Source organism: Pygoscelis adeliae, unplaced genomic scaffold, assembly GCF_000699105.1.
Source record: "Pygoscelis adeliae isolate BGI_AS28 unplaced genomic scaffold, ASM69910v1 Scaffold26, whole genome shotgun sequence".
In the NCBI taxonomy this organism is placed as follows: Eukaryota; Metazoa; Chordata; class Aves; order Sphenisciformes; family Spheniscidae; genus Pygoscelis; species Pygoscelis adeliae.
Genome location: NW_008825104.1, coordinates 1,729,364 through 1,742,388, shown reverse-complemented (window position 1 = coordinate 1,742,388; position 13,025 = coordinate 1,729,364). Strand labels below are relative to the sequence as shown.

Genomic DNA, 13,025 nt, shown 5'->3' with positions numbered 1-13,025 from the left:
TTTCCCTGATGCTAATTCAGAAAAATGGGAACAGCTGCCCAAAAATACAAGAACATGGACACTTAAGACAAAGGCCTGTCCTTAGTAGGTAACATCAAATCTTACCTAGACAGGCAAACTGCTAAGCTTGTGTAAGCACATAGAAGTATTGAAACGCCTTTAGAAAGGGGCAGTCTCTTTCTCCCTGCTGAGCTAAAGATTCATGTCAGTGTAATCATGAGATCTAATTTCTGTATTAACAGCAAGAAGGAGCCAGTACAGTCTTAGTTACGCCAAAAGTTTCATACCTGACAGATGTTCTGACTTTATTCAATTCTTCCCCCGAAACCAAATCTGTTTTATTGATGATTATAAGATCAGCTAATGCAACCTGCCTATGCATTAAGGAAAAAAAAAAAAAGACAACATGAACAAATACTTTTTCTGTAAGGCAGAAACACCATCTCTCCCATAGCACCAAAAAAATAGCATGAGCATTGTCAGCACAGACAGGCAAGCATTAATCAAACTAGAACATTATGGAGTATGACTACAGTACTACTGTCTTCTTGAGGTGCTCTTCTGTGCCATAAGAGGAGTCTACCAAGCTACAGAGGCTTGCTAGTTTTTGATGGGGTTTTGTTTTGTATTCAAGTATTGTAACTTCTATTGTTACAATTACCCTTAATCACTGTGGCTCCATATCCAGCAAAAAATATTCCTCTATCTCCAGTTCTACTTCGAGCATCTGGTAGATTCCAGCATGCAATTCTTTCTTCCCCCCAACACAGGTGGCTTTCCTCCACTTATGTAAAACCCCATGCCTCTTAAAACAAGTGTTAGAACAGTCAGATCTCTGCAAAAGACGAAGTAGAGCATGAAGTCACTCTTATATTTTCTACCTCATTACACCAATGTACCTTGGTTTAAAAGCAAAGGAGGAGCGAAAACCTTTATAAAAGAAAAAGAAGCCATTTCTAGTCAACTTCTGTACAGTGCAGTTTCTAACCGTGATATATAAAGTTAATTTATATATCCATACCGAGACGCTTCATTGACAAGGCCTTCTGGCTTTTGCTCTGTCAAGTGCTAGACAAAAATTAAAATAATTGGATTAAGCACATTCAAATGACATTTAAATTCATTTGCAGTTACAGGAAGTCAAAACCAATTCAGCTGAGGTATATTTTTAAACAAGGTATTGAAGGAAGATGGCCATCTAGAATTTTTCTATAAAATGATGGTGACAAAGTACGTTCATACATTCACCATTTCAGAAGCTTGTAATTTCTTTTATGAAAACTCTTCTCTTTTAATGAATTTTATGACTAGAATGTTAAAGAGTTGGAAAACTATCATAGTATTTATTTTTAATTACTTCTCAGATTTATGATGAAGTAAAAGAAGTCACCATGACATACAGTAACCATGGAAAAAAGTATCTAAAAAAATGAAAGTACAGTAATTTTTCTAATAAGTGTGATGTTGACTAACTGTTAACGATGAGTTAGGCTTGCAGTACAGGATTTCATATACATAACTACATACTCCTTTTCTCTAAAAGATTTGACAAACTGTGCTTTTACAGAAAAACTTGTAACTCTTTCTGGGTTTGTACAAATAAGCCACTACTCCTTGGCTAATCTGCCCAACATCAGTGTTTGCGGCCTGTCCAAGCTGTAACTGGGCAGAAGAGTCAGTCAGCACTGACTAAAGTGGCAGCTCCTGGTCATGCTGCAGGAGTTTAGTATCTTATCTGCAGCTTTGTGCTCCGCCTGTTTGCCCAAGCTAACGTCCTCGCAGAAGAATTAGTGAAAGGGAAAAAATAAATGCCTGTGTCTCAAGCAGCAGCATGGAGTTTAGTAACACAAAGCCTTACTTTCATCAGCCAGGCGGAGCAACAGACTTTCCACTGAAGCAGCAAAGTTCAGCTACAAGTTATTTTCTGCCCACTCTGCCATGGAGGCAGCAATCTCCAGGAGAGAAGCATCAGAGACACCTGGAGGCAGCAAAACTTTAAGTTGGCGCTTTAGTATTAGTAAGAGCTCACCTCTTACGCCTGACATCTCTGGGAAGATTAGAGAGTCCTGTGCATTCCTTCATCAGCTCTAAATGTACCAGGAATATTATTTTAAAATTTGGTTTTAAAGACACAAGAATACCAAATGAAAGTGGAATTAATTGTCATGGGAAATATATAAATTAAGAAAACAGGCATCTAGTATTATTTGACTTGAAAAACAAAACTAGATTATTGCATACTGTCAGTCTGTCACCTTAAAAAAAAAAAGAAAAAAATAACTATTTCCTGATTGTGCACAACCTAAGCAGAGCATAACAACAGGATGACTGGGAGGGAACCTCTCTTCTGACCTTTTCTTTGTAATCCTCTGTGTATTGATTCTATTGAATTAAATGTTGTCAGATTTGTTGCCCTGAAAAGGACAATGCCAGTAGCACAGATGTCAAGTCCTGAAAGTAGAGAACTGCCACTTCAAGTTGTCCAACTGTTTGCCCGTGATTTAAAAAAAAAAAAAAAAAAAAAAAAGAGAGTATTTCAGATTGCTGGGTGACAAATCCATTAGCGTGATAACCCATGATATCAATTACCACTTCAGTTTCAATTTGGCTGACTGGTCACAGGGTACTATTTGTCAGCTTTTCTTGTGGTGGGTTGGTTCTTTGAAGCATGACACCCTTAAATTGCTGCCTATTATCTCAATGTCATTACCTGTATGGCTTTCAGAATTCTTTGAACCACAAGCAGCTGTTGAGGTCAAGCTTTGTAATAAGAGGAATTGCACAACTTAGCAAGTCCTTTATACAAAGAAAAAGTTATTTATTTGGCATATAACTGAGAAGGTCTGAAGTTTCTATTATTCTGAGTGGATGTCAGTGTTGTACAGGCTTATTGATTAAATAATGTAAGAGTTTTCAGTGAGCTGTCAAAGATAATAACGGATAGAAAAGCTGAATGTTTCAAAACATTTCTGTGTTGCTTCTGACATATTACTTGAAAGTTTAAATATTAAAAATTTTATTTTTAAAACAATAATAATTCAGTGCTGCTATGTGCAACACAATTATAGTTGATTCAAGCCAATAAATCAGCATTGCATGAAGTGAAAGATAAACAGAACAACGTTTTTGCAAGTAATAAAACACATCTGAATTAGTATGAAGGCACTCAGCTGAAAAGGGGGCTGACTTAAGACATGCTGTGGTTTCTTGTGACAGTTGAGCTGATTTAAGTCAGTTCCTGCTTAAAAGAGCAAACCAGCTCTTGGCCCCTTCCCCTCGTTCTTCTCTCAACTCCTCCACAAAAGTCCTTGCAAAACACGATGGCTTAACTTGCCAAACAGGCTTGCTATGGGGTTAGATTAGTTCCATTCTGGTGCAACAGAAAACGATGTGAGGACAGGACTGCCCCCTTCCGGTAAATCAGTTGTTACCTCAGCTCAACTGAAATGAGAAACCCAAACAGTCCAAACAAAATAAAAATCTTAAAAAGGAGGGATCACCTCCTTATTTTTTAACCATTATTCTTCAGTTTTCTCAGCTTTTTGCAGCCATTGTAAAATACAGAGATATTAAAAATACTTTCACGGCACGATGGGATTTTTATACCATGGAGGCACCTTTTCTTATGGTCGCTTTTATTTTGAATCCTGCAAAATCAATACCTAATCAAAGTAGTCACTTCCTAAGTTATTACATTGCAAATTATTTTTATGACTAGCTATTACAAAAAAAGTTGAACTACTGATTTAATAACAATTTCTGCTGTTATCCAACCTCACTGTTCTATAGGTCTGTTCTTACACTATGCAGATTACTCAAATATCCGCTCTTTTTGTCTGCTTCCATGTAATGAAGTAATCTTTTAATCTGAAATAGTACCTAGACACCTGGCTCTCTCATCTCTCCTCACCACAGCTGCCATTACATAAGTACCTTTCCCGATTTGAGCCCTAACTCACTTGTTACAACACTGGTATCAGAGGTCTGTTCTTACTCCTCTCCTTTCAAGTAACATGGACCAGTGACACTCTGTAAGACAAGTTTCTCCACTGTTTTACAGTAATACAAATGCCTATTTGGAATACAACCAAGATTCCCGAGTGAAGTGATAGAACTAGAAGGAATCAAGTATCTAGCAGCCTGAAAACTCTTAGTAGACATGCTGCTGTGCTGGTAAGAATCTGAATTCCTATGAATATCAGTACTTCCTTGTTTCCATTCAAAATATAGTACTGATGTACCACAGCAACTGAAATACATCCTCACCCATTTTAAGAATTAAAGCAATTGTAAAAATATTATTCATGTGAATGAACATCATTGCAATAGCTTTTCTAATGCTGCAGTTTTAAACCATGTAACAAATCCAGTAGCTTACCTGCAAGCCATGCTTTGCGTCAACAACAGATACAATACCTAAAAGAATAGAAATGTGCTGAAAGCCGCTAACAATTTAACAACTTGTAAACTTCCTGTACAATTACTGAAATAACAGTATCATCACATTTATAACTGCTTATAATACTTTCAAAGCTTCCTGTGTATCTGAACATTAGACTTGTCACCTAGTTAGTTTCTTATATTGTTACTGGTATCTCTGGTGGTAAAATGTCTACCAAACCAGGTGAGAGAAATTCTCACAAGGTGGATGCCTCTCCTTCTTCCACAACAGCAAATTGGTAGAGGTATGCTTTTACAGGTTATCGAAACAAATCAAGGGGACTGACTGAGGTATACAGTTATTCTGATTGTAAGTGACCAGGAATCTGCAATTCTCTGGCAGAAAATTAGGAAGCTGTTTTCCATTCAACTGAATGTTTCCTTGGCTAAATGGGTATTTTACTGACCAAAGTGTTAGTAGGATGGGTTTTTTTGGTTTTTTTAAGCCAAAAGGTAAGATTTCCCCCCCCCCAACATTTAAAAAAAAAAGAACAAAACATTCAACATGCTCTTTAACTACACATAGTGATATTACAGTAAACTCAGATTTTTTTTAATGGAACACAGCAAATACTAGGCTAACAACAGTACAATAGGCAAAGAAGGCAGAAAACAAAAGGCAGGAGACTCCAGATGTTGACAAGTTAAGAGTTCAAAAAAAAGGAAACACTGCATTGGGGGAAACAAAAAATAATGAGAGCTGTAATATTACTCCTAAATAATGCTTTATGACATCTAACAAGTTTTTTTCCCCCACCTTAGACCACAATCAAGATCTCTCCATATCTGACCCCTTAGCAAACACAACTATTACACAACTTTTGCTGGATTTAACAAACTGAAACAGCTCACCAAGTAGATAAACAAGCATCAGAATAAGCCAGTGGCTCTCTGTGGTCAAATATGGGGATGTGAGAACCAAGATCAGGTATTTCAAACACTTTCTGAAACCTTGCTTAAATGGTAAGGATATATTACGCTAAATCCAGATATGGAATACCAATACGTTGGAAAACAAGCTTGCACTTCTTACCATCAAGATAGATGTCACTTCCCAGCTCAGAATCAACCCAGAACATGGAGGCCACAGCTCCTAAGAAGTGCAGTACATTTAGTTGCAAAACTGACATTTTCCAGTAAACTACCAATATTCAAACATTCCATAGAAAAACTCTGTAGTGCTGTACTTGAAACTCTGTTCTTCCAAACTCAGAAAGCATCACAAATGTCAAATACCCAATGCCATGGTTTAACCCCAGCCGGCAACTAAGCCCCACACAGCTGTTCACTCACTCCCCCCGGTGGGATGGGGGAGAGAGTTGGAAGGGTAAAGGTGAGAAAACTCATGGGTTGAGATAAAGACAGTTCAATAGGGAAAGCAAAAGCCACACACACAAGCAAAGGAAAACAAGGAATTAATTCACTCCTTCCCATCGGCAGGCAGGTGTTCAGCCATCTCCAGGAAAGCAGGGCTCCATCACCCATAACAGTTACTTGGGAAGACAAACACCATCACTCCGAACATCCCCCCCTTCCTCCTTCGTCCCCCAGCTTTATATACTGAGCATGATGTCACATGGTATGGAATATCCCTGTGGTCAGCTGGGGTGAGCTGTACCACCTGTGTCCCCTCCCAACTTCTTGTGCACCCCCAGCCTACTCGCTGGTGGGGTGGTGTGAGAAGCAGAAGAGGCCTTGACTCTGTGTAGGCACTGCTCAGCAGTAACTAAAACATCCCTGTTATCAACACTGTTTCCAGCACAAATCCAAAACACAGCCCCATGCTAGCTACTGTGAAGAAAATTAACTCTATTCCAGCCAAAACCAGCACACCCAACCACACATTTAATCTAACAACAGCTACCAAAGCATTATACTCACATGCACATCAACAGCTATGACTACAAAAAGCTTTAAAAATCTCACAATTCCAGATGCATGTAAGTTGTCTAAATTAGCTTTACTGAGTAATATCAATTATCTGTCATTACTATACTCTAAGGCTCCCTCATCTCTAAGAAAATCTGTACTCCCTCTCTTCACCTTTCAGTCACTGTTTCTAGGTCATGGCACACACACACACAAAAAGGAAGATAAAAAAGGACACAGAACAGTTAAAGAAAAATGGAATTGGCCATTTGGGAGAAATCAGCCCCCTCCTAGGGACCTTCTCTTCTTCACTGGCTTCTATGAACTCTCCTATGCAGTTTCTTACGTCATAAATCAACAGGATGAAGAAAGTAAAGAATAACCAGATATAGAAAAGAATGTTTGCCTTAATTATCTCAGGTCTGCACAGTAAAGCTTCTGGCTTTAGATAATTTTAAGATAGATTGAGTTAAGAATATCTAACACAGGTTCAATTTGCAAACAGATATTGTATTGGAAGGGAAGTTTACAAAGGTAGATCATGCCTGATCAATCTGTGAAGGCCATACCTGGCCTTCTGTGAAAAAATCATTGTATCTGTGGACAAGGGGAGAGCACTGCATGCCATTTACACCACCCCTAGCAAATTTTTCAACACTGTCTTTGAAGATATTCTAGTAACCAAGTTGGGACATTACCAGTCTGAATGGAAAGACAACTAGGTAAAACTGGTTGGATAGTTAAGCACTAAAGGTTGCAGTTAACAGGTCACACCCTACGTGGAAGTCGGTAGTAAGGTACTGCAGGGGTCCATTCTGGGACCTGTCCTGTTCAACATCTCTACCAGGAACCCAAGAGGGGATGGCAGGCACGCCTGTCAAGTTTGCAGAGAACACCAAACCAGAAAGGAACAGTTGATATACCTAAGGGCAGTGCTATCTTTCAGAGGGACCTGGCCAGGCAGGCAGGAACGGCCAACAAGAAACTGATGAAATTCAGCAAGGAAAAAGATCGAGTAATACACTTAAGAACAGAGAGACCTGGTAACAATACAAACTAGGGACAGACTGGCTGGGGAGCAGGACTATGGAGAAGTCCCTGGGGGTCCTGGTAGACAGCAAGCCAAGCAAACAGTGTACCCTGGGAGCAGAGAAGGCCAAAAGCACCCAGGTTTTTGGAACAGAAGCATGGCTGAGGGAGGTTATTGTCCTCTATTTAGCACTTTCAAGCCCACATCTGGCTAGCACGTCCAGCATGGGGATTCCCCATACAGGAAAGACATCAATAAACTGGAGTGAGTTCAGCATAAGGTCACCAAGACAGTTGAGGCCGCAGCACAGGCCCTATGAAGAGAGGCGGGGGAACTGGGTTCATTCACCCTGGAGAAGGGACAGCTTCTGGAGAACCTAAAGCAGCCTCCCTGGTACCTACAGGTGAGTCACTGAGAAGACTGAGCCAGGCTGTGGCAGAAGGATGAGAGACAACTGTAGTAAATTGAAGTAAGAGAGATTCACACCACGTATATCAGAAAAATGTTTTTTCACCATGAAAAAATAGGCAGGCACAGAACAGGTTACCTGGAGAGGCTGTCATGTTTATGCTCAGAGGACGGAGGTATATGACTTGATATCCCAAACAACCTGGTCTTGTCTTATAGCTGACCCTGTTTCAGGCAGGAGGTTGGACCAAAGACCTCCTAACATCCCTTCCAAATTGAATTACTCTATGATTATATGATTCTAATATTTTTTATATGCTAAGCCTCATCATCCACTGAATTTCCATCCAGATGAGGTGCTTCTGGAATAATAAAACATGTAGCACTCTCTCTTCTTTGTATGGTCATTTGTATTTCTTCAGAATGTAAAACGGAACTCAACTGATGAGTCTTGAGCAAAAAGAATCCACAAGTATTGGGACAACTGGGACCACATTCTATCAAGGGCTTGGAATCTGTGACCTGATATCAGTGTACTACACATGGCCTAGGAGTATGCTACTCCTGTTTTCTGCTAAAATGGCCCTATAAAACAGATTCTAGCAACTGTAGGATGTGCTGTATATTTATTAAAAAAAAAATCATAATTTGTTATGAAACAAACCAATTTAACATATATCAGTGCCACAATATGAAGGACGAGAGGAGCTGACAGCAATGACAGTCCTTGGTTTTTTTCAATTACCAGATCCTTAGTGACTGGCAGGCTGTCTAAGAGTATTAAGCACAAAAGAAAAAATATAAAAAAAAAAAAATCAGTAACCAAACTCATTCTAACACCTAAAACTGTCCGCCTGAAGTGACAAGATGCAGTCTTCCAAACATTGCTCTGTATCAACACCAAATACCTGTCATTTGTTCACAGTGCCTACTCATGCAAGATATAGCAAGGCCCACAACATCTAATGGTTTTCTGGTATGTATTGATTTTTTCTTTTTTTTTCCAAAAAGCTTAATAGTTTTCCAATTTGACTCAAATAGAATTTGTGTGTAACAGAGGCCAAATCGATGTCCTTTCTTTTGAAGAAAATGACTTTACCATGACAACTATTTAGCTTTGAGCTGGAAAGTGTCAGTCTCCTAAATGGGAAACAAGTGAATTTCTGATAAGAATTTCCTTCACTCTCGATCAACAACACATTTTTAATTGAGACTGTTCAGAGAAAATTCCTTTAGATAGCTATTACTAACATGAGCCCAAGTTTAAAACACCTTTTTATAATAAGTATCACTAAAGAGCACACAAGGAATTTGTAAGGTCTATTATTGTTCTGTACCTACCAGAAGAATATATTAGTCTGTTTTGCAGCATATTTTATGACTTCACAAAATATAAGGCCTATCACAACCAATGTAACAAGATATCAGATGCGAATAATTTATACTTTAGAAGGAGCAATGTAGAACAGCAAAAGCCTACTGAAAACCACTAGTTTCAGAGTGTGCTTCTCTTCTCCAAGCCCAGTGTCTTCTCTTGATAGAAATATATTTTAACTGGATTTCTGTTAAGCTTTACAGTCAATTTATAGCAAGTTCAAAAAAACAGAACAAAACACCCAGCCAAACAACCCCACCCACAACCCTGCTTCTGCACCTTATCCAATTCAGTTTTAGTCTATATAGCAATCAAAGCATGTACCTGACAACTCATCACTTTATGTTGCATTTTGCACAGTGAACTGACTGGTGAGCAAATAAGCACTTCATAAAAACAGAATAATTATCATGGTTATGAAAACCATAACGTGAACTACCTGGATCTGCCAAACCAGTTGTTTCTAACAATATATAGTCAAATTTTCCTCTCCTTTGCATCAGGTTCTCAATAGCCTTCACACCATTGTCCCTGTAAGAAGAAACAATTAAAACTGAGAACAGAGAAAACAAGCTAAAACATGTATAAACGTGTATCTGATGCAGAATAGTGTCAGTACCATCAAAGCAAAGGCCTGAGTCAGGACTTACAGTCTACAATGAAAATTTAGTCATCAAGCTGCTGCTCTAGTATTAGGCAAATTTTAGTTTTCTGTTTCATTTTAGTCTGAAAGTAGTATTTGCCTACTTCCCACAGGCATAATAAAGGTGATTTAAATGAAGATTTGTTTTCAAACACTGAAAACCCTGTAAAGGACAGTAGGGCTGTGTAAATATGTTAACCATTTGGTTTGGCAGCTGAGATTACAAAAAGATCTCCAAAAGGGGTTGGAGAGGAGTGGGGGAACTGAACCATGTTCTTCTGCCTTTCCACCTCACCTACAGCAAAATTAAGATGTGTCATTTACTTAAATGTCAGCTGATGCAGTCAGCCTGAAGCAGAAATGTATGGCATTTTATGTAAGAAACCAATGTATATAGAGCACAGCAGCAATGGCAGCATTCCTTACATCCGAGTAGAACACAATGCAATAGGGTCTTCTGTTTTCCACTTACTATCCCAATTTAAGGCATAGGACCAGATCTTCTAAATTTTCAGGACAAACAGGCCATCACCTTTATTAGCACAAACAATCCAGCATTCAAAAAAACAGGGTAAAAAAATGTCAAAGAAACAAATACACTCCTGCTTTTTAACGTGACCATCAGCTTACAGCTTGGAATACTGTTTTTCATTAGGTCACCGAAAGGTTCTCCCTCCACCCTTTCTGAGGTATACAATATTCAAGAATTAACCAACATACAGAGAAAGAAACACAGGTTAAGTATTTAATGTGGAAATTAGGGAACTTGAGTCCTCGTTCCAGCCTCCCTGAATCTTTAGCTCTCTATATAAAAGCATATAATACTAACAGAGGAGAGAGCGCTCCCTACCCAATGGTGTATAAGTTGGTATTTAGGTCATTTTTCTGAAAGACGTTAAGTCCAAACCCAGTAAGGCAACAAAAGGAAATACAAATTCCAATTCTTGTTTCATCTGACAAAGTAAGTCTCAATCAATGCTACCATCAGTTTTAGGAATCAATTCCTGGATGCCTTCTCCTTTCCTCAGTTCCCCCAAAACCCACTGTAAGAACTTGTACAGTAGTCCTTCCTTACTTTACTGAGCAGCACAGGCAGCCATTTCTGAGCTCCAGCCATTCTTCATAGAGTTCTCCCCCTTGACTGATTGCTAGGGATTTCTCCAAGGCACTTCCTGGAAATATAAGTAGTACTATAATTTTAATCTACAAACTTGCATGACAATGCCTGCAAAAGAAATATGAAAGATTCAAGCTGGTATACATTTTTACTCCTGGATTATACTTTTTTCTTCTGAGACCATGTTTCTAACATGTTCTTTAGAAATTAGTATTTTCCATTTTATGAGAAATTTAAAAGCCAGAGTCAGGTTGGTTCTACAAAGACCAAAACCCAGAGGATGAAAGTACATAAAAGAAAGGGAAGTCAGCCTCTATCTCCATATCAAATAAAAGCTCTGTCTATACATTTTATTTTAGGCTCCATGACCAGAAAAGTGGCATGCATCTTTGTTGGTGAAAACAAACAAATAAAAAAACCACCACCAGCACAGTGCAAACTGTAAGCAACACTGACTATAGTACAGATATGAAATTATAGCCGTAACAGTTAAAAATCCTGAGAAGGAAAGCAAAGAGTTCAAAGAACCACAGACACCAAGCACACATCTCTCCATTTTCTTGGCCTAGGATAATTTATGATCTGTAAGTGGCTGAGGGGAAAGGAAAGAAAATATTATCTACCAACACATTATTTTAATTTCCATTTGCTTGAAACTGAGTAGGACAAACGGAGGTATAGCATTTCCAACAGGGTGATATATTCATTTACTTGACTCCGAGGGACTGAATTTATGTACGAAACAGATTAATGCACAGCATTATTTTATGAACACCAGCCAAAAGACTTTTTGCCCTTCTGATGACTATGAGGTATGCCAATAATTTCAGCAATGGATTTAAAGCGACAATGTTCTTGATTTCCAGAAATTGTATATATTTGTCAATTTACAGCTAAAAAAATGTTTCTGCAGGTTTACATACCTTCTCCAAACTCATTCAGAATAACTGCTATTCTTTTATTATGCTGTTCCGTCAGTATGTAATTTAGAAGAGTTGTTTTCCCAGCTCCTAGAACACAGACCCTATTTCTATTAAAACGTTAAAAAAAGCTTAAATTTTCAAATAAAAAGCTTTACTTTTATTTTATTTACTTTTTATTTTTACAAATACTGTTGTACACGTGCACACTTCAGACAAATCTGATCTCTTTTGAAATACGATTTTTCATTCTTGTATCCTGCATTCTATTATAACACTGTAAAAACTTATCTGTAGAGACATTTGACCCCATGGAACTATCAGCACATTAAATCTCAGCTTTAAAAGACCCATAATTTTCCATTCACTGTCAGTGCTTGATAAACTTACAAGTCCCTACCAGCTGGGCAGTCTTTTCCTAGAAAACTCATTTTTATGTTTCTCTTAACAAGAGGTGCACTTATTCTTCTCCCTCCCAATGCTTTTTCTGACCAGCTCTTTTGTCATCAGTAATCACTGATGTGCTACCGACTGCCATTAAATGAGGCATTGTTAAGTAAGGTATTCACAGCTTCTGTAATACCACATTACTAACAGTTTCATCCCATGCACAAGATCACAACTAGGGGAATTTGGTAAAGCCAGCTTCCTTCCCTGCCCTTAGGGTTTTCTGAGAGAGTATGATGCAGTACAAAGTTACAACTTTCAGAACAGTGCTGGCAATCCTAAATGTAACCTGATCTTTACCATACATAACTGTGTTTGAAGCTCCCAACAACCGTGTTGGTTTAAGAGAAGGGAGTCAAACCTCACATTTGTAAGGTTGCACTTCAGTCTGCATTTAACTGAGGCAAATACGTTACACTGTTCTGACATTAAGTGGCAAAAAGCGATTTGTCAAACATGACCAGAACAAATCGGACCCTGAAAAAAGGCTGGCAGAAGCAGCAACAGGAGCTTGTACAGCTGTTCAAAATCGTTCTGCAAATCTATCCGGAACGGCACTTACTAGGAGCGGCATGGGGACACTGCGCTGAAAACGCGGTGAAACGCTGCCTGAGCAGCGCTAAGGGCTCCTTTCTGCCGTGCCATCAGGGTGTCGCTTATTCACGCAACTCGTGGGCACGGAGGCCGCTGTCAGACCTGCCGGGGCACTTGGCCCGCCTGGCGGTGTGCGGGCCGCCCCGCGGCCCAGAGCCCCGTCGCAGCCCAGCTCGCTTAGG

At 39.0% G+C, this 13,025-nt stretch overlaps 1 protein-coding gene across 1 annotated transcript in view; it reads right to left on the bottom strand.

The window, feature by feature from the left end:
• The window catches only part of LOC103919739 (putative COBW domain-containing protein 7), a 38,170-nt gene that overhangs the window by 16,957 nt on the left and 8,188 nt on the right, over positions 1-13,025 (bottom strand). The window contains exons 3-9 of the mRNA XM_009327298.1: positions 11,806-11,912; positions 10,841-10,937; positions 9,562-9,653; positions 5,474-5,533; positions 4,379-4,416; positions 1,022-1,068; positions 288-374 (exon numbers count right to left, since the gene is read on the bottom strand). Coding sequence (XP_009325573.1) covers positions 288-374; positions 1,022-1,068; positions 4,379-4,416; positions 5,474-5,533; positions 9,562-9,653; positions 10,841-10,937; positions 11,806-11,912 — 528 coding nt within the window. The remainder of the gene's footprint in view (positions 1-287; positions 375-1,021; positions 1,069-4,378; positions 4,417-5,473; positions 5,534-9,561; positions 9,654-10,840; positions 10,938-11,805; positions 11,913-13,025) is intronic.